At 50.2% G+C, this 25,747-nt stretch overlaps 1 protein-coding gene across 1 annotated transcript; it reads left to right on the forward strand.

The window, feature by feature from the left end:
• Positions 1-5,116: 5,116 nt before the first annotated feature.
• ST14 (ST14 transmembrane serine protease matriptase) lies at positions 5,117-24,664 on the forward strand. The gene is made up of 19 exons (XM_054292861.1): positions 5,117-5,173; positions 13,218-13,377; positions 13,600-13,727; positions 14,278-14,348; positions 14,749-14,909; positions 15,343-15,378; positions 15,657-15,894; positions 16,018-16,157; positions 16,552-16,649; positions 17,133-17,242; positions 18,567-18,697; positions 18,957-19,061; positions 20,110-20,217; positions 20,594-20,707; positions 20,891-21,019; positions 21,398-21,584; positions 22,239-22,513; positions 22,812-22,948; positions 23,454-24,664. The coding sequence occupies exons 1-19, from the start codon at positions 5,117-5,119 to the stop codon at positions 23,613-23,615; spliced, it is 2,547 nt and encodes an 848-aa protein (XP_054148836.1). The 3' UTR covers positions 23,616-24,664.
• The last annotated feature ends 1,083 nt before the right edge of the window (positions 24,665-25,747 follow it).

Below are 25,747 nucleotides of genomic sequence, written 5' to 3' on the forward strand. Positions count from 1 at the left end.
CCAAGTGACCCATTCAATGTGGATTAGTTCATTTGGGCCTGGATTAATCTTGTACACGGCATCCTGCATTGAGGCCTGAATACTGAAACTCGATCAGAGGTCAGTATTTTAAGAAGCAATTTGTTTCTTTATGTCTGGAAGTGTTCACCAAACCAATTTGATGAGCCTTGCACCCATACCTCCTAATGTTACTTTTTCTCACTGTCCTGCAGTTTGCACCTGGAGCAGTTTAAGTCAGCTGCCAAATGCAAGATCTTTGAAGCAGAAACATGCTGGTCCTTCAGAGCTCCAGAACCACGAGGTTTTGCAATGACACTTAGAGAAGGCACCAACCAAATCCCAGAGGAGCATCAGTAAGTGGCTGTGCTGACCCACAGCAAGGCCATCAGGGCCTGGAAAGTAGAGCAGAGAAAGAAAAGAGCAAACCTGCTGCAGGTCAGGATGCTCTCCCTGCATGCTGACACTGCTTGAAGAGTTAACAGGGACCTGCAAGGTGCTGGCATTTTTTGGAAACGTGGCAAGTGGCTTTAATGTTTCTATTTGTTATTCTGAAGCAATTTATGGAAACTTTTTGGTTTGTGCTTGGGGAAGCAATGGCTGCTTGATATTTACAAGACATGCATACAAAAATATGCTTCTATACATATAAAAATATGCTGGATTACTCAAAAAAAAAAAAAAAAAAAAACAAACAAACAAACCCAAAAGGAATTTGCACTGAGGGCTTTTAAACTGCTTAAGGAGAGTTCTTGTAAGTCAGCCTGTGATGAGAATTATTCTTGTGTACTCAGTTACACAGTGAAATTATGGATATGAGACAGTCACAAGCCCTCTAGTCACTGCGGCTTTATGAATGACTGACCTCCCTTTGCACTCCCTTTGTTTGTGTAAGGAAGTAAGTTCTGTTTCACTGGCTAGGAATGTCCTGAGTACCTTAATGACAATCAGTAACTTGGTAAGCTGAGCTTTTGGGTCTGCCAGTGCTCCTGTACTGAGAGTGGCTTCTAAGTGACTTCCAGCTTAGGATGGTCCCTGAAATGGCTGTGAAGGTGCTGGTGCAAAGGTTGTTATCTGTCCTGTCACTTTTATAATTGCAATGTCATATGCAGCCTCTGTACTTTACCAAAAATCCTAAACTTAGCTGGGCTGTTGTTCCAGCCTCTGCTAGGACAGCTGAGAGGAGGGAACGTGTTAATGTGCAAAGCTGAGTATTTCCCAAAAAGCCCTAAGTATTTTTTGGCAGAAAATTAGCACCCTGTTCCTTTGAAGGGCAACAGGAAAGTTTAGTCTGTTTTCAGGCAGTTGTGACCAGGAGAGCCCCCAGTCGGAGGGATGAGTCCTTTGTAATTATAATTACAAAGCTGAATTAGGCTGGTTGACAGGATTTATTGTATTCTTAATTTTCAGCTTGTGTTGAGGTGAGTCAAACAGATCTGGGGGAGGGTGAAAGGGCACTCTGCTTTAAGCTAAGTCAAGGCCTCAGTTTACACATTTGCAGCTCGTTAGAAGACAAACTTTACCTGACTTGGAGCCTTGGGCGTGCCCACTGGTTTCAAAACACACGGTGCCAGAAACCAGGCGGTCAGGCCTGTCCACTCTTGCATTCACAGTTTGGCTGGCAAACACTGCTGCTGATTCAGAGCTCACAAAAGAGTTTCTCTGCTTTCTAGCGTTGAAGAGCTCAAGGAGACCTGGCTGTCTTTATAGTCCCGGCAGCAAGGTTACATCCTAGTGTTTCCTAGTGCTTTGTATTCCTTTGGGAGCCCCGTAGCTGGCACCAGAAGCAGAGGCACGGGAAATTACCCTCCTGGATTTTGGAAGCGATTCTAGGAGCTGTCTGGGGTGTGTTGGAGGCTGCCCTTATGCCCATGACATCCCTGAGATGGAGCAGGGCACTAGACCCCTTAGTTCTGGCCAGCTTTCACGGTCTCAGGAGGGCAAAGCTACTTCTGATCTCTGCCAAAATCATGTTTTGGGGGCAGGGCTCTCATTCCTGAGCTCGTGAGAGAAACATTTGAGATCAAAGGAGAAGTTTCCATCCAAATGACACAGTAACCCTTGAACAGCTTTGGGAAGGGGAGTGCCACCTCCCTGTTCTGCCCCAGAGCAGCATGTAGTCAATTGAGAGCAACTCGCTACGCCTTTCCAGCTCCCATTCTCCACAGTCAGTAATTATTCCCTTGCGTTGCAGATAGAGAGGCTGGATCAGCCCAAGGTGGCTGTGCCCATCCCCAGCGGTACCCAGCCCTTGCTCTGGGGGCTGCCTGTTCAGCTGGAAAGCACAGCGCTGCTGGATGACGTTTTCCTCTCCTCCCACTGAATCAGCCTTTTATTTACTCTTTGGAATGCAAAGTAACAGGACACCCTGTGAGTTTTATCTCTCTCCCAGTCTTTTGTAATGCTTTAGAAGTTGCCGGACCGGATTGAGCTGTGAGATGGGGTGGTTTCAGGGTTGCCTGGCAGGAATCTGGGTGGGAGGGCACTGTCGCTGAAATTTGAATTTGGGAGTCGCGCTGAGAGTACAATCATTGAGCCATACTACGGGAAGGAAAAGCCTTCGTCCCTTACTGAATCTGGCCCGTCGCTGGTGTGGATGGATGGTGCTCCTATGCTAGAATTCCTGGCAATTGCCTTCACCAGAAGACTCCTCTCCCGCCGGCAGCCGGCCTTCATTCCTTCTGTAAGCAGTTCTTCCCTTCTTTCTCCTGCATGGTATTCCCAGGGCTGGGAGCTGACGCGGAAGGATCCTGCCAGAGTTTGCTGCTCCTGCAGCTGATCCTTGTCTGGGGTTCGAGCTCAGGGCGATTTAGCTCTTGCAACTCGCACAGATTCTGACCAAGCCGGACTTGGTTCTCAGATTTCAGGGCTCGCCTTCCTCCGAAACCTCGTCTCTGCTCTCAAGATGCTGTTGTGGCTACATTGAGACAACGCGAGGAGGAGGAGGTGACAGCTTTTATTGGATAAAGTGGTTCCAGCGGGAGCAAACAGAAGCTTTGCGGGTGGTTGCTGCCATTGCATGCAGGTGAGTGCCTTGAACTTTATGCTTTATTGCGTTTTCACCGTGTCTCGGCTGCGCTCAGCGTCTTTCAGTCAGACGTGGAAGTATCTCACCAAAAAAAGCACGTGGCAGACAGGTTGGGAATTGTTATTGTATGTTTTGGGGTTGTACCCTGCCCAGGAGGGGACCTGCTCCCACCACGGTGACTCGGTAATGGCTGCAGCGCAGCCACGAAGGAATTCCCTGTGTTCCAGCAACAGAAAAACCGGAATCCTGGTATTGAGGCCTCGAACTAGCCACCTCCCAGCTGTATAATATTTACATTTTGCACATATATTGCTTGCTGGCTTTCCCCACGGTGACTGTGTCCCCTTGTTCAAAGAGGGCTCGTGAATTAGTTTGTGAAATGTCAGTGGCTTGAATGACAGGGAGCAGTGAGCATTCACAGCTCGGTGTCGAACCAGGGATTGTGGATCCTCACATTTTGCCCTCATCATCTACATTCCTGATGCACGGGTGTTTGCTTGCCATCGGCCTGGAGGAGATCAGTGGATGCGCCAAACAGGAAGAATGTGTAGAATGTAGGAGCAGTCGTTCAGCTGGGAGCAGCTGCTTTGTACCCAAAATATGCTGTTTCACGGGGGTGTTAAGACAGGCTGCAGCCAGGCAGGTAAGGGAGTGGCTGTAAAAAGAGCGCTGGGCAGGGCTGGGCATCAGCAGGAGCACTGAGAGCTCCTGACATCAGCAGCCTGACTAACACTTTTCAAAAGGAGTACCTTAAATTCGGGGATGCTGCCTCCTGTGCCGTGTTCTGCGGTGGGTTGGATTCTGGCAGCTGCTGAGGGGGCAGGGAAGGCGGTGGTTTATGTGTTTCTACACCATAGCAGGCTCAGAGACCTCACTCCTTCTCTTTTTTTTCCCAAAAAAACCACCTGCAAAAAACCTGCAAAACTTCTGCTCCGCAGGAGACCACGTAGAGCAAGGGGAAACAAAGGAGACTCAGCAAGGTATTTTCTGCGTGTGATCAGCAACTCTTGTTGTACCAGAACAAGAGTTTTGGGCAGTTTTAAGTGTTCAAGTGTTTAAAAAATTCAGTTTCAGGGCAGGATGCAATTGGTGTAAAAAGTGTGGCTCAGCAGTGGCGTGGCCAGTTCAACTTTGAATGGCCATATTGCATATTCATAAGGATTGGCACATGTAAGATGGAGAAAGGAAGAACTTTTATGTGAAAGAGTGAGTTTGATCTAGCTGTTTTAATCCCGACTTGCTCTTGAATGTGAGAAACCTAAATATTGGAAAGTGTGTGTATGAATCATCTTTTCAAGAAAGGGTGAATAGTGAAGTAAAATTGAATGCAGCTTTCAGTTTTACAAATTCTTTTAAGCCTGCATTAGAGTTTTTTCAGAACCCCAGTTCCTCCTTTCCCTCTCTGTTTAATATTAAACCACACAGGCCCCAGGGGCTGTGGCTATGTGAGCATCCCCTGAGTGCCACGTTTGGGTGCACAGCAGTTTCTGCAGCACTGCTGTGTTGTTCACGTTGCATCTGATCTCTGTTAGCCAAGAGAAAGCTCATTCCTACACTGATGTAGCCTTGCTGAGGGCAGATTTCAGGCTGAGGAAAGGTAATATTTTGCTTCTGAGTGTACCAAATGTTTTTGGGAGCACGAGGCTTGTCCCTGGGGTAAACTATCTGTTCGTGCTGAGAGTGCCCTCTTTGCAGCAGGGTTTCATAGCATGATAATGCTGTCACCGGAGGAGGGATGAGACCCTGGATACACAAAGCTTTTCTTTAGGAACTGTGCATCTCTGCATGCCAGCCAGCCCTCCTACCGATTGCAGGGCAGCCTCTCTTAGAAGACAAGATTTTTCTGGTTTCATTTGCTAAAGCAAAGCTTGTGGCTGAAGGATCTCTTGGATGTTGCAGAGCTGATGCGGGGCTTTTGGGCACGGTGTTTTCCCGTATTTCTGTGGAGAGGCGAGGCGGGAGCGGCCCAGCACCTGCGGGCGTTTCCGGCTGCCCGCACCTGCAGGAGCGCCGGGAGGAGGAGCCGGGCCCGGTGCCCAAGCCGCAGTCACCGCGCCATGGCGGCCTGAGCCGCGCCGCACTGCCCTGGCCATGGAGCGAGGCCCCCCGGCCAGCGGGGCCGGCGTGCGGTACAGCACCCAGCTGCAGGTGAGGGCACACCTGGGCAGGGGAGCTCCCACAACACCTGCCAGCCGTGGGCCGAGATGCCTCGTCCTCTGCTCGTCTGGTTCCTTCGAGCCTGGTGGGTTCAGGGCTGCTCTGGATCCCTCAGGAAGGGGGGATTCCAGCTCACCCTTGGGTAAGGTCAGGAGAACTTGTTTGGGGGACGTTGCTGAGCTCAGCAGAGCAGAAAAAAACCAGCTTTGGGGAAGTGGAGATCGCCTGTCAGTGCCGGCTTTGGATCTCCTCGGTGTTGGTGCTGCCGTCGCTCCAGGGCTTTTGGTTTCGGCTTCAGCTAAAGCAGTGGGATTGTGAGTAAAGGTAAACTCCATGCTAGCAAGCTGTGTGCAGGGCCTGGCTCTGGGTTGTTTAGCAACAGATCCAACTAAACGTGTTCAAGCGTCGTAAAGGGAGGGCTGTGGGGCTTCAGTAATTAACCGCTGCATAATCAGTGTGTTCTGAGACTTGAGTGAGCTTCTTGTGTAGATCTTCGTGGCAGAGGGTCGGGCAGGGATGGCTGAGTTTGGGTTGCACCTCCAGAGCCTGTTCTGTTCCACAGAGCTGTTCCAAACCCAGGGTTTTGGGTTAAAGCAGGACAACAGCATTTCCCACCCTACCAGCAGGCTGTGTGGTGTCCGTCTCTGAGGCCTGGCTTTAGTAGTTATTATCTCGCAGCAACATAGGAGCTGCTGGTTCTGGCACTCATCAAAAAGCTGGCCTGCAGCAAGAAATTTTCCCTTGCCTCCTATCCCACTGTCCGGTGTGTGCCGTGACTGGGAGTGGGAAGGAGATGCTCTCACTGAAGCAGTTCAGCTCAAGCTCCTTGTCCCTGGGGTGGCTCCTTGTCCCACAGGCTGGGGTGGCACCTGTGGGACACGATCTTCCCTGCCTGGCTTGTTCTCCTGGCAGAAGGTAGCTTTGTGCTCTGATTTGTCTCTATGCAGGACTGAGGGCTCAAGCGAGTCCCTTCCCTAGTTCTGGATCAGTTTTCCCCCTGTGTCAGTTTAAGAGGGACAGATCTGATCCAGAGCAGCTTCCCTGAAGACAGTACTTGCCCTCCTGGCAGGAAACAACCCAAGGATTTTGTCACCCATGGACTGTTGTTGGACTTGGCCCCTTATGAGAGTGGAGGAAATTAGTGGTTTTGCAACATCTTGTGTCTCCTCCTGTGCTGGTAAAGGAGCTGCTGTAGTTCTTGGGCTGAGGAGAAGCTGCTGCTCTTCCTTGGAAAGGTGCAGAGTTTCCTTGGGGTAGTGGCTGGCAGGTGAGCTGCTGCTTGGGCCAGTTTGGCTGCTGTTGGTGCCAAAAGCAAACAGGGATAAGGAAGACACAATGAGAAAAGGGCTGAGGCCAGACCTTTGCTCAGCAAACGAAAGATCACTCTGTAAAACCCTTGAGGGAGCAGTGAGAGTGTTTTGAGGGCCTGGCTCTGGGGAAGGTATCGGTACAAAGGTTCTCTCTCCCCTTGCCCAGGGCAGAATGTGTCATTTCCATCCAAAGGCCGCTGGGGACAGACTGGGAGCTAATATGCCCTGCAATATCCGGGCCATGGACTGGGATGGGGAGGGAGCAGCCAACAGGGATGGGTTTGGCAGACAGAGAATTTCCTGGTTGGAGGTGCTCATGTTTTCTTTGCTGTTGGCTTCAAACATCAGAGACCCATGATCCTGATCCACCTCAGAACTTCAGGAATGAGTAAAGTGTCACAAGGATTGTGGAGGCTGAGGTCTGGGGCTCAGCTGCTTTGGTTAAGCTGCTGGAGGCAGTTCTGTTTTCCAGACAGTTCTGTCTGTACCAGGAAAGACATACAAGTGATTTAAATGAGCTGTTTGCATCTGTGGCATGTTTCTCTGCCGCTCTTGGGACATCAGTGTGTTGCAAGGAGGAATTTCATGGCCCATAGGTACACAGATCAGGGCTGTAGAGTACCTTTATTCCCAGCTTCTCCCCAAGAGTTGCTAAGATTTAAGTGTAAAATCCTCTAGTACCACAGAAAAACAGAAACATGGTAGCTTTTTCTGAGCTGCTGTGATGCAGGACAGAGCTGCACCCATCAGCCTGGATGGGACAGCAAGCCAAGCCTATGCTATCTCTGCAAAAATTAACATTAGTTTCTTCTATAATAAACCTAAAGGAATTAGTTTTCTCATATGACTCAGGGTGATCACAAGACAATCTGCTGTAGAGGGTTAAGCTCAAACTTGGTATGTGAAATAGGTGTGTGTGACCTGTATCTTTCACTATTGCACCTGTCCTCTGCGCCTGGAAGGTGCCCAGTCTAGAGGACTCTGTCCTTGAGCTCTTGCCCCATATTCCCTTTCTAGTTTTGATGTCATCATTTTATAGCTTCATTGCCCTTAATACAGAACTGAAGACAAAAAATAATGCACTGGTAAAGTTTCTTCAGTGCTTTGCTGCCTGTGGTGGGGTGGCACAACATGAATACGCCTTATGTAAACTTCGCTTCCCATGTGTGCTGTTTCCATCTATTTCTTATCAAGAGTGAGAAGTGAGAAGATGATTCTTATCAGATCTTTTTCCAGAGGAGTTATTTGGGTTTGCAGCAAAAGTTGGTGAGGGAGTTGATTTAAGGATGCTGTAGCTGTACTTGAGCTACTTGGATGAAGTGAGTTGCACATGCTGTTTACATTTGTTTTACTTTTTCTGATGGGTAACAGGCTGTTTTCCCTCGTACCAGCACAACAAAGCTGGTGTGGGCTTTCAACATGATCCAGGAATTCTCAGCTTTTGAAAATACAACTCTTTGCCACACAAGCCCACTGTGTTGGTCTCCTGAGCTCTGAACTGCCTTGCTGGCTATGTCCTGAGACTGTGGCCCAGTCGACAGGTGTCATTCCTCTCGTTTCTCATGTGGTATTTGTTTTAGTTTTTATTGAACACCACCCGAGGCAGGTGTGGCTACAAAAGGGGAGGTGGGAATTGCCTCTTGGATACACAGGCTGGGATCTGCAAGTTGTAATTACCCTCAAGAGTCTAACCATGCTGTCCAATGACTCTGCTTCATCTCTGACCTCCCTATGCCTCCTCCAGCCTGGCATTTTATGGGTTCCTTTTCTTGGTTGTGTACATTGGTGTCAGACAGTGACCTTTTTTCCCTGTGAGATTTTATTTGTTTGCACACTTGCTCTTACCTTGTATGATCTGGGCAGCTTTGGTCCTGAGCAGTCCTGTGGCAGACCTGCAGAGTCTGGAGTTGGGGAAGTCAAAGGAAGTAGGTAAATCTCATGTCTGGTGCTGGATGAACAAATTTTCTGGTGTTCATAAAGGACAGGTGAAACTAATGGCCAGGAGCCCAGTCCTGTGGGTCAGAATCCTTTGAACAGATGCAGAAACTGAGGGAGAGATTGAACAGCTGTTTTGGAGGAGAGGGGAACAGTAAGGGGGTTGGTGCCTGGGACACATCACCATCTGGGAGTGCCGAAAAGGCAGAAACCAGCCTCATTGGGGGATGCTGCTCCCTGTGGGACCCCTGCTTTGCACACATCATGCTGGGGAGCCGTATTCCATGGCGTATCCCAGCCTTTCCATGATCCCCCACTGCAGGAGAATCTCTGCTTTCCTGTAAGATCTCCAGTGCAGAGCTGGTTCCCACCACCCCCTTATGCCAGCTGAATTTCCTGCTGACAGAATTAGTCACTTCTGCATCTGGTTTGTCCAGTTGGACAGAGCACAGTCACTGTCTAAAAATACATTGTGTGGCTTAGAGAAGGAGGAGTGGGAGGTCTGCTCTCGCCAGGACTGAGCTCAAACGCTGTGCAGAGGAGCAGGAGCCCTCCAAGCGCTCTATGAATCCATCTATGTGCACTTCGTTTCAAAATTTCTTCATGGGGTTGGTACTCCAGGGGAAATTGAGGCATGATAGAGCTGGGGCAGTGCCTGTCTGAACTTTTCCCTGGATTGGTTTTGCTGCCACAGCTGATGCTGTGACCAGTGTGGGTCACACTCCCTGTGTGGGGAGCCTGGCTGTACCGTCAAGGACTGAGTGAGGAGGAGCAGAAGGAAGTAACTGCTGCAGTGACTAAGGCAGAGAGAATATCAAGGGAGGTTTTCTGTTAATAATGTTTATTGGAGCAGTTTCCTTGAGAAGGGTGAGACAGTCAGACCTTGAGTCACTTGAGGCTAGAGACGGTTTCTGGAGGAACCATGGACAAGGTGAGCCCAGTACGTGTTCAGCTCCTCTAGTTTACAGCTGCTGCTGTTCAGAGCACGCGAGGGAAATGTGCAGCAGCCATCAGCTAAAGGAGATTAACATTGCAATTGTCTTTTTCTTGATTTAACCATAATCTTTGAGCCTGTCTTGCATGTGATTTTGTCTGGTTTCCGTCTAGCTTAGAGAATGGTGACAGGGTATTTTTCCTCCCAAGTGTTGGGCACGAAGGGCATGTGGAGCACAGGGAGTGAGGGGGCAGAGGCTGAGCTGCACTTGTGGGACACAGGCTAGTCTTATCCTCAGGTCAAACTGGTGGTTTTTGTGCAGAGTGTGGGCAGGGAGGTTTCAGCCTCTTAGAGTTCACGACACAGGGCCTCATCTGAGACCTTCTGCATGCCCTGATTCATCATTCCAGTGCTTGAGAGAGGCTTCAGATTCTTCACTGGGTATTGGGAAGAGTTTGCAGGAATGGCTGTTCCTTACCCAGGCTGTGATGGGTGAGGGCTCTTCACAGAAGTGTGTGTGTTGGCTGAGGAACATAATGGCATTCATAGGGTATGGGAATGGAAGAGGATGAGAGCTGGAATACAACACAGAGGGTGAGTAGGGAGGGAAACCTCTTTGGATCGTGCCTCCTATCTGCTTGTAGTCACGGGATAGCTTCTGGCAAGTAACAGTGTCAGTGGTTGCTTGTGCACCTTGTACTGGAGGAAAAACAAAAGTAACCTTCCCAGAAGTCCCTGAACTCCTGTCACTTCTGTGTTGCTGCTGGCTCAGCTTTGGAGCAAGAAAAAACTGACGAAGGCGCACTGTAAACTCCCAGGTTTAGCTTTTTCATACTATTTTTTTTTCCAAGGAAAGCAGAGAGATTGCCTAAAGAAAGAGTGCATGGTGAGTTTTCCTGTCTAATTTCCTTGCTCCCACGAGCCGTGCATTTGCCTGTGTGTGCTGGAGGCAGAGGGGGGCTCTGTTTGCCTTCTGAGTTAATCACAGCAATGATTTTCTCCCTGGGAGAGTTTTCTCTCTGCAAGGACACAATCTTTAGCTTAAAGGGGATGTTAAAATGCATCAGCCACAGCAGGAGCTCCTTATTTTTTCCTGGCAGTTTGGTGAAACAGAAGTGTATGAACTCTGCAGAGGGCTGAAGGTCCCCACAGCTGAAGAGTTTTCTTGTGGAAAATTGGTTTTCTTTGCAGTTCTTCCTCGCTGGCTCCAGGAAGTCTGAGGAAACTGATAGATCATTTAAGTGCCTGAGAATGTCTTCTTGCCATAGACTCCTGCAGATGTTGATCAACAGCAGCAATGCCTTGGAAGTCCTGAGAAGGCTCTGCATTGTGAGCAGCCCTGTGGGGGGAGAGAGGATGTGTTTGCAAGTTTTGTGGCCAGTTTCTTCTCTTTACCCGGTTTTGGGGGGGATTTATTTCATGACTGGAAAACTGGTAGGAGCTAGTTTGGAAGACAGTGTGTCAAATTCCAGGTAGTTTTGATTTTGATTGAAGAATTTCTTGATTTAGGATGTCTCTGTGTATTTAAGCTTTATTTTGTGTGCCATCTGTTTGAAAGTTTCCTTGGGTTATATCTTCAAGCTTTTCCTGTATGATCAGAAGCCAAACAGGATTCAGAGCATTCCCCATGGCATTGTCCTCTGCAGCCCTGCTAGGTCTCTTTATTTTGGAGGTGGGTGGATTTTGGGGATGGAAACAGTTCTTTCTGTCTAGCCTTAGGCAGTAAAACTCAAAAATGAATGAAGGCTCCTTCCCTGAACCACCAAATAATAAACTGAGAGGATTCTGAGAGCAGGTGATGTGAAAACTGGTGAGTTGCTCTGGTCTTGGTGGTCTTCTGGTGTTTGCAGAGGATTAAACTTACAGAGTCCTTGACAACAACTCGGAGTAAGGTGCCTGCCCCTTCCCTTTCTGTTCTGAAGGGCCCTGGGCAAATACTGCAAGGAGGAGAGGCTGCAATGGGGTGTGGAGGGTGGGAGGAGAGCACAGGCATTGGGTGAAGAAAAGGGCAAAAGAAGTGGGGGAATGGTTCAGGTGGGAGCTGGGCTTTCCTGCCAGGCAAGGCTGAGGAAAGATAAGATGAAGTACCTGCTGGAAGTTCAGTGAGGAAATGCAGTGAAGATGGCTTTTTCCTTATGTCTGTACAGCAGGCTCAGAGATCCCTGTGTTAGCAGGATCCCCTTTGCTAGTTGTTTTTCATAGAATCCCAGAGTGGTTAGGATTGGAAGGGACCTTAAAGCCCATCCAGTCCCACTCCCCTGCCATGGGCAGGGATGCCTTCTACTAGACCAGACTGCTCCAAGCCCTGTCCAGTCTGGCCTTGGACATTGCCAGGGATGAGGCAGCCACAGGTTCTCTGGGCAACCTATGCCAAGGCCTCACCACCCTCGGAGGGAAGAATTTCTTTCCAGTATCCTGTCAAACCCTGCTATCTTTTTGTTTCAAAGCCATTCCCTTGTGTTCTATCAAGCTATATCCCCTTTGTACATATTTTTCCTTAATTTAGGGGCTTGTGACATTTGCTTCAAATTAACCCAAGCTGTTGGAGTAGGTTTGTGTGAGCCCTGGGCTGAGAGAGGGCAGGCAGAGTCTGACCCTCTGTTTGTGGAGACAGCTTTACCCTTCTGGAGCATGGGGCATGTGGAAATGCCACAGAGTTGTGTGAGTTGGCACTTTGTGCTGTGGTGTCCATGCTGAGGTTCCAGAGCTCAGGAAGCTGCTGAATTCCTGCTAAGGAGAAAATGGGAAGGTGGTGAGCAGAAAGGTGAAGGATCCTCCTGTTTTGGGCCATTGCAGCATGTGCAGAGCCCTTCCTTCCCAAGGGAGGCACAGATCAGAAGCAGATGTGGTGAGCTCTGGCCACACCACTGGCAGTGCTGGTAGGAGAGGAGGTGCCAGGGTAGGTGTGGATCTGGGCCCCCACGATGTCCAACAGTACCAAAGATGCTGTGTGGGATCCTCGAAAAACATCTGGGTCTGCAGCTGTCCAAACCTTCCCCCCCGCTCCCCCCCAGGTGAGAGGTACAGATGCACAAGCAGGACAAGGATGGAGGAACAGAACAGAAGGTGTGAGAAACTGAAACCTTGGGATACCAATGGTTTTACAGCTGATATAGAGCTCAGATTTTACAGCTGATACAGAGCTCAATGCTTCAACACATCTTCCACTTCCTCACTCAGCCCATTATGATGACAGCAAGAGCTGTGTCATTCCTCATTCCTCTCTTCCACGTCTTGTCCCGGGAGCATGGCTGCTCGTGGGTTGTGGGGATGTTTTGTGTGTTCTTCTTAATTTTTTGGTTTATTTCTTTTAGCAAGTATTTGTGCTGGATGAGAGATTCTAAGCAGAAACACAGAAGTGCTGCTGGTTCAGGAGGCATGACAGAGAGCTGTGAAAAAGCTGTAAAGGAAGGAAGCAGCTTGATTTCTTCTATTAGGGAAATGCTATTTATAGCATGCTGTGCCCCATGAGCTCTGGGTGACACACCTGCACAACGCGAGCACTTTGTGGGGGTGAATTTTTCTCTGCAGTTTCATCTGCTGAGGCAGATCTTGGAGCTTGTGGGCTTGTGACCTGCCATGGTCACAGGAGGGTGTGTGGACTTGCCCCTGAGTGTGCTTGAAGTCATGACGTTAAATTAGGCCCAGAAAGGAATTAGGTGTGTGCAGAAAAGCAAAGAAGAAACCTTCAGGGTTTGTCCTGCCATGGCTGTGGAGCTGCCAACACTGAGGTTTGCTCTCAGTGCTGCCGCATTCCTTGTCCCCAGACCTGCTTCAGGCTGCTCTGTGGCTGGACCTCCCCAAGCCAGGCTTTGAGAACAGCTTTCTCACTGTCCTGCCTTCCCTCCTCTCCCAGGACATGAACAACCTGGATGAAGGGGTGGAGTTCCTCCCTGCCATGAACTCCAAGAAGATGGAGAAGCGCGGCCCAAAGCGGCAGGTGGTCATCACTGTCCTGATCATTGTTTTTCTGCTTGTCTCCCTCACCACTGGCCTCCTGTTTTGGCACTTCAAATGTGAGTGTGACGTCTGGTGGGTGGTGACATGTAGGGTAACACCTTGGGAACCTATCCGTTCACTTGGAAAAGCTTTGCTACCCGGTGTTGCTCACATGTGCCCTCTCAAGCTCTGGAGACACCATTTCCACCTCCCTGCCCCAATTGCTGTCACTGGGGATCTGCTGTGGCACCAGTCCCAGCTCTGATTGCCCTTCCTGACCCTGAGCTGTTCTCTTCCAGATAGGAACACACCTGTCCAGAAGGTTTTCAATGGCCACTTGCGGGTTCTGAACTGGGAATTCCTGGACGCCTATGAGAACTCCAGCTCTCCAGAGTTCAGTATGCTGGCCAAGAAGGTGAAGAGCACGGTAAGAGATTTCTTGCCTCCCTCCTTCTACAAGCAAGGAATTTTCCTCTTGCCCCATGGCCATGGGGATATGCCATGTAAGATTCCTTGGAGCTTTCCCTGCTCACTGTGTCACACTGGCTGGGAGCAGGGACCTTCTTTGGAGCTGGATCTTGACATCCCAGCTCCAGCCCAGTGCCATGGCATCTACTGGTGCCATAGGAGCTGCCAGGGCACGTCCCAGAATCACTGGATGAATCAGGGCCAAGAACTGAGCTAAAAGGGTGTCTAAAAGAGGCTGAAGCTGTGCCTCTTCCCTCAGACTTGGGGATTCACCTTCCCCAGGGAAGAGTGGGTGAGCTGAGTCAGAACAGGCTGTGATGGGCAGCTCTGTGCTCTTCTGGGGCTCTCAACTCTCCTTCTTTCTTTCTTTGGCTCTGCAGATTCCTGCACACAGGGATGCCAGGGATGTGCCCTGGTTTTCCTTTGCAGGCTTGAAGCTCTGTCTATTTTCAGCCTTTCCCTTTTCCTCACTTCTAGACATGCTGAACACCTCTTTTTAATCCTTTCAGGTGGAGGAGATCTACAAGAATCATGCTGATATTGGTCCTTATCACAAAGAGACAGTAATCACTGCCTTCAGGTGAGTGTTAGGCACTGCCTGAGCCCCATCTAGGATGCCAGGATATCACATCAGCCATTTACCCTCCTTCCCAGGATGCTGGGATAGAAGTACCCCGTAATCACCCTGAATGACACAGGAAAGGGTGAGCAGTAAAAAGTGACCTGAAAATACATTTTGTTTTCTGCCAGATGTCTTGGGAAAAATCAAGTGAACTGCAGTGGGTGGTGCCTGGCAGCACTGAGAGAGACTGCTCAGGCTGGCAGGGGCCTTTGCTGTTTGCTTAACTTGTAATGAAACTCTCCCTTCCTTGTGGCCAGGCTCCAAAAACTGGCTAATCAAGTAGTTTGGCCCCTTCTAGTGGTATTTGAGTCCTCCCATGTCTGTCCTTGCCCTCATCCCACAATTACCCTTTCCACAGTGAAGGCAGTGTCATTGCCTACTACTGGTCAGAATTCCTTGTGCCCAAATACCGGGAAGAGAGCCTGGACAGGGCAATGGCTGACAAGCAGAGCCTGGTGCAGAGGTGGAACCCGCGCCTGAGAAACCCCATGCTGAAGGTGGAGTCAGTCATTGCTTTCCGTGAGTATCGGTCCCACTGTCCCTGGGCCTCTGCATGGGATCAGGTGGGATATTTCTCTGGAAGGAGAAGGTGCTGGTCACAGCCCTCTCATGAGAAAGCCAGCCCTGAGGGTGGTGTAAGGGCCTGGATGTCACAGCACAGCTTAATGGGATGTAGAGTCTAAAGGGGGCTGCATGGACCTGTTCCCCTTTGCTGAAATGCTGTGTTCTCCTCTGAGCCCAGGGAAGAGGGACAAGGATGAGTTCTCCCTCTGTAGAGGGAAAGTTTGCTCCCTCAGCTCCCAGAGGCCAGGAAAGAGCTCTCCTGCCAGTTTGCAGGGAGAGGTTCCACAAGTGAGGCCAGATCAATGACAGTCTGAGGAACAACCTTGGCTTTGTGCCCAGGGATTTCCCATAGCCCAAAGGGTGATGTCAGCTCTGTTTTTTCCTGCAGCTGTGGACCCCAGCATAGCTCACTCCGCCCGGGACAGTAAGTACAGTTCTTCTTCCATCTCAGTGGTCTCTTTAGGGTGGTGTTTCTCTTGCAGGATGGGGAAGGGTCTGGAGAGAGGTTCTCTGCATGCAAGGCAGACCCCAGTGTGATTCTTAGAGCTGTTTTGGGGTTGGACAGACTGTGGCATAGGCCTTGCTGTTATCCAGGAAGAGGTATCTGCCCTGGGATAGCCTTCAGGAATTACTCTCTGCATCCCAGGGAAAGGCAGGGCAAGGCTTCTTTGCCTTGTTAACTGTTCTCTACTCTCTGGGCAGACAGCTGCATGTTCTCCCTTCATGCCAAGGAAGGGGAGGTCACCAGCTTCACCACGCCAGGCTTCCCCAACAGCCCATACCCCAACAATGCCCTCTGCTACTGGGCATTGAGGGCAGATGCCAGTTCCAGCATCAGTCTCACCTTCAAGACCTTGGAGCTGGAGCCATGCAGAGATGACAGTGACTACATCAAGGTGTATGACTCTCTGAGCCCCGTGGAGCCCCATGCCTTGGTTAGGTGGGTGTTCCTGTATGGCACCAAGTCTGGGGTGATCCTGAGATCTCCTGCTCAGAGCTGAGCTGTGCTGCTTGAGGCTCCCTGTGCAGTAGTGCCTTACGAATTCTGTCCTTTGCTTCCTAGACTTTGTGGGAATTATGCCCCATCCTACAACCTGACCTTCCTCTCCTCCCAGAACGTCATGCTAGTCACATTGGTTACCAACAAGGAGGGACGATTCCCTGGCTTTAAGGCTGAGTTCTTCCAGCTCCCAAAGATGAAAGGTGAGCAGAGGCCTTGACCTGTTTCCCCATGTCTCCCTGCCATGGGCAGCTGAACAGGGAGGTGGCTGTGGCTGGGGTCAGTTTGCCAGGGATGTTTCCAGGGCTGGAGCACCTGGAAGCAGGTGCTTGCCTTGCCTACGGTGTTCTTGACTGCAGTAAGGATGCTCCCCAAGGAGGCAAAAATGAGTATTATGTTGGATTAGACATGCAGATTGATGGAAGCACCTAATTGATCTCCTGGGTTCTCTCAAGCCTTGGAGCAAAGCTGCTCTCTCCAGAGAGTGACTTAACCATGTTAGAGACTGTTGCCACCGCCTCCAATGACAGCCAGCTGAGGCTTGGAAAAACCACATCTAAATCTCTAATTTGTTATTACCTTCCTGCTTGATTTTAGCCTGTGGTGAGACCCTGAAGGGAGACAGTGGCACCTTCACAACTCCCTATTACCCAGCACACTACCCCCCAGACATGGACTGTGTCTGGAACATTGAGGTGAGATGGACCCTCTCTTTCCCCTAACAAGTCTGTCAAATGACCCTGGTCATACAGGACATGATGCAAGGGAGCTCACAGCAACTGGGGCCCAGAGGCTCCAAGTCTGGCATGATTGCGGGAGCCTTTAGGAACTGGAGGCAAAGGCAGAAGAGGTTGTAAGAGGCCTGAACCCCACAGAAGACCATGAAAAATCCTGTAACTTCATGCAAGAAGGATGAGAGTGGGAGATTTGGGACATGCCAGTCACTGGCTGTTGACCACAGGTCTGGCTTCCACCCCTCTGTATGCCTGTTCCACTGGGGATTCTGGAGCCAGGGTGACTCAGGGACTTTTATGAAGCTGTTTCTTTCCTGCTAGAAAACTGATTTCCCCTTTTTAGTTATCTTCTGTCCTCCCTCAAGCACAACCCTCTTCCTGTGAAACTATTCCTTTTTTCTTGCTCCAGAAAGGAACATCCCACTGACGTGCTTCCTTTTGCAGGTTCCCTCTAGAAAGAATGTGAAGGTGCGTTTCAACATGTTCTTTGTGCTGGAGCCTGGGATCCCAGTCAGCTCCTGCACCAAAGACTATGTGCAGATCAACGGCACAAGGTGGGTGTTGGGTGGCTGAACCCATGGAGTGGCTTCATTTACTTACACACTAACTGGTGCTTTCCTTAATCTGCTGTGGGAACAAGTGTGCTGGTGCTCTGAGGGCTGGGAGGAGGCAGGAGGGTGCCCAGTGTAGCAGGCACAGGACCTGCTAAGACAGGAAATGCCTAGTCATGATGACTGGACCAAAAGAAGCCCCTCTTCCTTCAGACCCTTGTTATCTCTCTGTAAGACTATAGGTCACTTTTGCCTCAACCTTTACTATTGGACTGTTTCCTAAAACTCCTGTACCCTATATAAACCCCTACTTTTGCCCAGTTTGGCAGAAGAGCTGTCACTGAGACCCTTTCCAGAAGATACCAATAAAGACATCTCTGTGGAACCTCACACAGAGCTTCTCCTCTCTCTCCCTGCATCTGCCAAAGGTACTTAACAAGCAAAAGAGCTGAAAATCACTAATGAGCTGAAAATCACTAAAGAGCTGGGCTCACTTAAGAGCTGAGCTTGCTAAGACTGCCTGCTGCCCTGGAGCCTGCCTGAGGGGCCCGAACAGGTTGTGCTTAACTGGACTTCTCTGTTTGGGAGGCCCACGGCAGTCATTTTCGGGGGAGACCCTGAAAACCCCACAGCTGCCTCAGCCCAGGACTGCCCCATGATGAGTGGGGAGTCCCACACTTGGTACTGTGGTGTGCTGCAGCTGAACCACCCCTCAGATGCTGTGGAACATCACAGCACATAGCTCATGTGTGGGAAGGCAGGAACATCTGGGGTAGGTTTGCTTGAACGAGCAGCTCTCCATTCTCAGGGCACTCATATCCTGTGATGCATTTCTAGATGCATTCCTCAGCCTGATATAAGCTGGGCCAGAGAGAAAACTTAGAATCTCAGAGGCAGGTGATTAATCTTGTTTCACAATGTTTTGGACAAGGGAGCTGACCCTGCCTCAGAGAGAGGGTATCAAAGTCAGCACCTGCCTCTGCAGTGCTGTTCACGTACGTGATCCAATCTGCCCATGGTGAGATGGGATCCTGCCTGAGCCCAGTGTATCTGAGATCAGACACATTGTAGGGCAGGCAAGGATGTGGAAGAACTTGTTCCCGGCCATTCCTAAAGTCACAAGTTGGTGTTTACATCTGGCCCAAACCTTCTGCCAGCAGCAGCAGAATTCGGACCCTGAGGCCCAGCAGTCTGTGCTGGGATCAGACCTGCTCCCTGCTCTCCTGCCCTCTCAGCTTCCCGAGTGTGGAGGGAGATCAGGGATAGAAGGAGGTTTTCTTGGTGCTGACCTTGAGCCTTTTGACTCCTGTTTGCTCTCTCCCTGCAGGTACTGTGGGGAGCGCTCCCAGTTTGTGGTGGCCAGTACCACCAACAAAATTGAGCTCCGGTTCCACTCGGACCAGTCCTACACAGACACAGGCTTCTCTGCAGAGTTCCTGTCCTACGACTCCAGTGACCGTGAGTTGAAACCCTGGGGCTGGGGAGGGGAAAGTAATTTCCCTGAGATGTGGAGCTGTCCCTCCTCTGTGTTTACACTGCCCTGTAAATGGGAAGCAGCCTTTTCCATAGGGGCATAGCAGCATGCCTTGCTTTCCTGAAAACCTCCTGGTCTTCCTGTTGTGTTCTGCTGTAAGCAGGCATAGGAAACTCTGCAAAAGGGATGTAGAGGGGACACCAAGAGGGCTCATGTGTGGTTTTGTCCCTTTCTCCCTCTCAGCCTGCCCTGGTAAGTTCACTTGCAATACTGGCCGCTGCATCGACAGGAGCATGCGCTGCGATGGGTGGCTGGACTGTGTGGACGGCAGTGATGAGAGGTCCTGCAGTAAGTCCAGCCTTTGGTTTCTCTTTGGCACAGCATGGAAAGGCCATGGTGCCTAACCATGGGGTGGTTAGGCTTGTTCTGGCTTGTTAGGCTTGTTAGCACTTGTGACTCAGTGCTGGCTGGAACCAGCACTGCCGCCCTCCTCCAGACTGGAGTGAGGCTCGGTGCACAATTGGGGATCCTTTCTCAGCCTAAGAGCTGTGAGCTCTTGCTAAACCAGTCCTCTCCCAGTGGCATCGCCCTCTCTTTCCAGTTCTTTCCAGCTGGGAATGTGTTTTTCTGTTTAATCCTGCTGATTGTGGGTTTGGCTGAGCTGAGTGGTGTGGAGGGACACATTTCATTACCCAACTGGGCAGGCTTTGCAGAGCTCATCTGGAAAACCCATGGGACACACAGGAGTTGTTTCTTTGTGTAACAGGTTTTCCTCTTGGATTAGCACAGCTGTCCTATAGTTAATGTTATTGTCCAGGGTCTGCAGTTTATTAGAGAGGACGAGGTGCCCTGGTTTGGAAGGAGCAGTTTTCTGGGGAAGGATGTGCTGCTGCCCCATGATCCTGGTTTCTCAGATGCTTTCCCACTGCTTGCAGCAATTGCTTTCCTTCAGTATTGCCTCTGGCTGTCCTGCTGTTGTGATGTCAGCTTCAGCCTCCACTACCTCAGACACAACAGCTCCAAATGGCTTTGTTCTCCAGAGAAGTGGGAATACTGTGATGTACTGTGTGTGTAGTGTATTTATGTACATGTGCATGGTCCCAAGCTGGTTTCTGGGATTTCCAAGTGCTTGCACACCCACTGGGAGAGCTGCCGTGGTGGGTGGGTTGCTGGTGACTTCACAGGTGTCTTTGCAGGCCTCTCCCCTAATTTCTAGCATTAGAACAGCCTTCCCAGGGGAGTCCCCGTCCCTGGAGGTGTCCAGGGAATGAGTGGACATGGCACTCAGTGCTCTGGTCTGGTTGACAAAGTGGTGATTGGTCTCAGGTAGGACTTGATGGTCTTGGAGGTCTTTTCCAACCTAAATGATCCTGTGATTCTTACTCTGCTCTTCCAGCCTGTACGGAGCAGCAGTTCAAGTGCCAGAATGGCTGGTGCAAGCCCAGGTTCTGGGTCTGTGACAACGTGAACGACTGTGGTGACAACAGCGATGAGCTACAGTGCAGTGAGTGACTCACCCTGCAGGCACAAAGGACTGAGGGCTCAAGCAGGCACACAGGGGGCAACTAGGGTGATGGAGGCTAGTGGGGTGGAGGGAAGTGCTGTGCTGGAAATGAGCAGGCAAAAAAGCCCAGGCATGATGAGCGCTCACCTGATACAGGTGAATGAGAGCTCAGAGGAAAGAAGGATGAGCAGTGGTGTAGGAATAGTAAGGGCTGAATAACTGCGTGGTGGTGTGCAGTTTGGAGAAGAGATTGGAGACACAGTATTTTGGAGCTGCAGAGGCTTTACTTGTCTCAGGGAGGGGAGCTGGGCACAGCCGTGTGCTGAGGTGCTGCACGATTCATGCCCAGCCCTCAGGAGCTGCTCTCTGTCCCCAGGCTGCCCAGCTGACAGCTTCAAGTGCGACAACGGGAAGTGTGTCCCCAGCACACAGAAATGTGATGGCAAGGATGACTGCGGGGATGGGACCGATGAGGGCAGCTGCAGCACAGGTGAGGGTCGGCTGGAGGGTGACTGCCAGCAAACGCAGCCTCTGATGGAATTCCTTGGGGCTGGGCACCCTCATGTGTGTGCTTGCATGGGGTGTAAATGCTCTGGGGTTGGGCAGAAGAGGTGGACTTGATGTGACCTCCCCAGAACTGGGACTAACCCCTGTGCCTCCATCCTGCCTGCAGCAGGCCAGACCACGGTCCCCTGCAAGGAGTACACGTACAAGTGCCGCAGTGGACACTGCATCAGCAAACAGAACCCTGAGTGTGACGGGGAGCAGGACTGTGAGGACCATTCTGATGAGGACAACTGCAGTGAGTGCCTCAGGAATAGGGGAGACATGGGACTCTGGGCTGGGTCTCTCAGAGAAACACCCCAGTGTGGCAGAGAGAGCCCCTGTGTGTTTCTGTACAGGAGCTTGATCTGGAAATATCCAAGCCACGTTCTTTAGTGGCCTGTGGGGTGTCTGTGTTATTCAGGAAGGCTTAGACGGGTAATACAGGGGCTTATCTCCCCTTTATAGAGTTGGCCAGTAAATGTTGTAGCTAATTTAGCATCTGTGCAGAGAACATCAACCCTTCCTGACATGTGTAAACAGGGTATTTGTGCTGTCAGATGTCCTGGAGGAACAGAGGGGAGGCATGGGATGAGAACAGGAGAAACCAAGCACCCGTTCTCCTTCTCTGCCCTAGACTGTGGTCTCCGCTCCTACATCAGGAAGTCGCGGATCGTTGGTGGGCAGAACTCGGACGTGGGAGAGTGGCCCTGGCAGGTCAGCCTGCACGTCAAGGGCCAGGGCCACATCTGTGGGGCCTCGCTGGTGTCAGCAAGCTGGCTGGTGTCGGCAGCACACTGCTTCCTGCCACTTCAGGGCATCAGGTACTGGGCTCATATCCCTGTCCTTCCAGCTATTTCACAGAACCACAGAATAAGCTGAGTTGGAAGAAACCCTCAAGGATCACTGAGTCCAGCTTCTGTCCCTGCACAGCACCATCCCCAAGAGTCACACCGTGTGTCCGAGAGTATCATCCAAATGCTTCTTGAGCTCAGTCAGGCTTTATGCTGTGGCCACTGCCCTGCATCAAGCAGTGGTCTGTTCCAGTACCTGGCCACTCTCTGGAGAAAAGAGCCTTTTCCTGATACCCAACTTAAACCTCCCCTGACACAATTTCGGGCTGTTCCCTCTGGTCCTGTCACTGGGCACCACAGAACAGATATCAGAGTTTACCCCTCTTCTCTCCCTCACACAGGAAGTTGTAACTGCAATGACGTCTCCCCTCAGTCTCCTCCAGGCTGAACAGACCAAGTGCTCTCAGCTGTTCCTTATACGGCTTCCCCTCAAGGCCCTTCACCATCTTCGTTGCCCTTCTTTGGAAACTCTCTAATAGTTTAATATTCTTATATTGTGGCGACCTAAACCACAATATTCCAACACTGACTCTGAGAGGCATTCCTCAAGGAAACTGTTTAAGGTAGTAAGCAGTGCTGTCTCCAAGATGATGTCTCACCCTGTATGTCATGGCCCCTGTGCAGGTATTCAGATCCCAGCCTATGGACAGCCTACCTGGGGCTGACTGACCAAGGTGACCGGAGCGGCCCCAATGTGCAAACCCGCAAAATCAAGCGCATCATCTCCCACCCCTTCTTCAATGACTACACCTACGACTATGACATTGCTGTGCTGGAGCTGCAGAGCCCTGTCACCTTCACAGCTGTCGTCCAGCCCATTTGCCTGCCCGATGCCACCCACAACTTCCCTGTGGGCAAGGACCTGTGGGTGACTGGATGGGGAGCAACTGCAGAAGGAGGTGAGCACTGGCATGTGATTTGGTGCTGCACTGATGTATTTTAAACAGGTTGCCAGGAGAAGCTGTGGCTGCCACATCCCTGGAAGCATTCTAGGCCATATTGGACAGGGCTTGGAGCAACCTGGTGTAGTGGAAACTGTCCCTACTTGTGGCACAGGACAAGACAGGCTTTAGTTCTCTTCAAATTCAAACCATTCTGAAATTCTACAAGTGTATGATTTCTGTGTTTCTTGAGGGAAAAACAGGGAGCTGTTAAAAAATGGGTATTTTTACTTATGATGCTCTTCCATCTTGGCAGGCACAGGAGCCTCCATCCTGCAGAAGGCAGAGATCCGGCTCATCAACCAGACTGTGTGTAACCAGCTCCTGACAGACCAGCTGACACCACGCATGATGTGCGTGGGGATCCTGACCGGGGGTGTGGATGCCTGCCAGGTAAGGCAGCACCTGGATTTAGTGCTGGTTATTGGTTATTAGGCAGGGAGACAGTCCTTTGCTCATGTGCTTCCACTTATATTTACATTTTTAACATAAAACAAATCTATGGGAATTCTCCTGGATTCAGAAAATGAACAGATTACAATGGGCACCAGCAGCAAGTTATGTTGATGCATGACTTACAGCTCAAAAACTACAGCCCAGACTCCATCTCACCAGATACGATATACAGCCATACTCCAATTTCTGGCTTTTATTCAGAGCCTTAGTTAGCAAGCCAGGCTGCTTGACTGGTATTTTATAGCTCTTTGTTCTGGCACTGTGGCTCTTACTGCTGTGCTTAAATATTTGTTTCAGGGAATGGCCAAAAAATTGTAATGACAGCTGACTTAGACAGAGATTTACTGATTATTTCTTGCTCAGTTTTTGTGAGTGACTTTAACACTGTGCACGAGAGTGATCTATGGGGCTGGTGCTTATGCTCCTGTGTGGTTCTGTGCAGGGAGACTCTGGGGGGCCCCTGGTCAGTGTGGAGCCCAGCAGTCGGATGTTCCTGGCTGGCGTGGTGAGCTGGGGCGATGGCTGTGCCCAGAGGAACAAACCTGGGGTGTACAGCCGGCTCACGAGCCTGCGAGACTGGATCCAGGAGCACACAGGCCTCTAGGGATGGATCCCTGCCTGGACACCTCTTGGACAGCGCTGGCTGAAGACACTTGGCAGTGCCAGCCATGCACAGCCTCTACTGTGAACTTCAACCCTCCCTCTACCTCGCTGTGAGCGCCTGGGACTCCATGTGCAGCCAAAGCTGATGGTTGGGTGTAGGCCTTAGTCTGAGAAATCTGTGTTTGGAGAAGTTTCTCTTGGGGGGGTAAGCTAGTGCAGCTCCCATGAACAATTTGAATGAGCCATCATTCAAGATTTCATATAGTAATAAACTTTAAAAAAAATCTAATTGAAAAAAAGACAAACAGTTTGTGTTTAGAGGCAAACTTTATTGGACAAGTTCAAAAACAAGGTTTCAGCATATATTCTAAGTGGTGCATTTGTTTTCAAACAGCCGTCCATATCCTTTCTCTGGTTTTCAGCCTTATGGAGGTCTTACCATTGTTTTGGGGAGATTCCCTTTGGAATCCCTCCCTTGTCCCACACCATGGTCTCCTCCTTCTGTCCTCTGTCCAGCTCTGCTTCTGGCTTGGCCAAGTCCAGGACCGGGGGCCTGAAAGAGAGATGTTGGGCTGAAACACCACCACTCACCCTGAGGGAAGCCACAGGCAGAGCTCAAAGCCATCACTCACCCCAAAGAAAGCCATGGGCAGGGCTCAAACACTATCACTCGCTATGAGAGAAGCCACAGGCAGAGCTGCTGGCACATGTGGAGACCCAGAGCCATTGGCATCACTGCATTGTGCCTTAACATCATACTGAGCTGAGCTGATACAGCTTCTGCTGAGCCCCAGGTGCCTGGAATCACTGTGAAGAGCACAAGGGCTGCACTGAATTTTTCTTGGAGTGCTCCCCACAAGGACGACACCAATGAGCTGTGCACACCAGCCTTACACCTGTCTTACTTTTGTAAAGAAAAATGTGACTTTTGAATGTGCTGATTTTCTTCCTTTCTCCTCTGTAGTCTGTTCCTGCCCCAGCAAAGCACACTCCAGCTTAGTCCCTTCCTTACCTGTAAATACATTGTTTTGTAAAACTCTCAGAACTGAGATGCTGCAATAAACTGGGATATTTTCTAATACTGTGGCTGTGTGGTTCTTCCTGAGCTTCTGTGCCAGTGTTCCTGAAACAGAAACCTACAGCACAGACTCTCAGTGCTAAGGGGGAAGCTGAGCCTCTCCCAGTAAAACACTTCACTGCTGTTCTGCACAGCAGCGCCACTGTGTGGACAGAGATGCAGAGTCTGGGGAGAAATCTTAACAAGAAGCAGCTGTGAGGGCTCATAGTGATAGTGGAGCCCTGGAAAAAGTTAAAGATAGAATCTAGAATGTTAAGCTTTGTGTTTTCCCAGATCAACTGCACCTGCGTAAGCAGTGTGATAAATTATATAATTGTTAGATGTGATGATTGTTTAGTAATTAAATATAATTATTATATAACCATAAGAAGAATAATGAGAAACTATGTTGGAAATTCAGAGGGGGGCTAAATTTATGTATACAATAGAACAATATAAGTTTAATAATTAACGTGAAAGTTATATAACAATAGAGTATAAAACATGATCATTTCGGATGTATGGTCGGAGTCAGATTTGGGTTGAATATACCCCGATTCCCAGAGCTCTTAATAAAAAGCACCGCATATAATCCCCCGTGATTACGTGTTTTTGAACGCTAACAATAGGAGCATTGTTTGTGCCTCAGCCCTCCCTGCAGAGTTAAGGAACATTCTGAGATCTGTGCTTACACAATGCTACAGCAACACAAAAGGAAGCATTTTGGAAGCATTTACTGTGGTCATTCTCTTGTCCTGGGAGCATCAGCAGCACTTTTGCAACACTGAGCAAATAAAAGTACAAATGTTTGCATTCCAGTGTCCCACAGTTTGCAATTAAGCTCCCCAGACACGTGGCCCACTAAAAGCTTCCCTAAACAGGAGTTGTTATGCATGATGGTCCCCAGAAGATGCCTGGAATAACAGGATGCTAAAGGATAAAACAGTTAATGAGAAGAGGCCAGCAGTTGGGCCCCAGCACCTGCTCCAACAGGATCTGCAGTGGGCTGTTCCATCACCTGAACACCAGATCCAGTGTCTACTCTCTCTCCCTTGTGCCCACATGCAGTCTGGGGC

The sequence above is a fragment of the Melozone crissalis genome, unplaced genomic scaffold, assembly GCF_028551555.1.
Source record: "Melozone crissalis strain CALT ecotype California unplaced genomic scaffold, PUWL_Pcris_2 ptg000120l_1, whole genome shotgun sequence".
NCBI classification, from domain to species: Eukaryota; Metazoa; Chordata; class Aves; order Passeriformes; family Passerellidae; genus Melozone; species Melozone crissalis.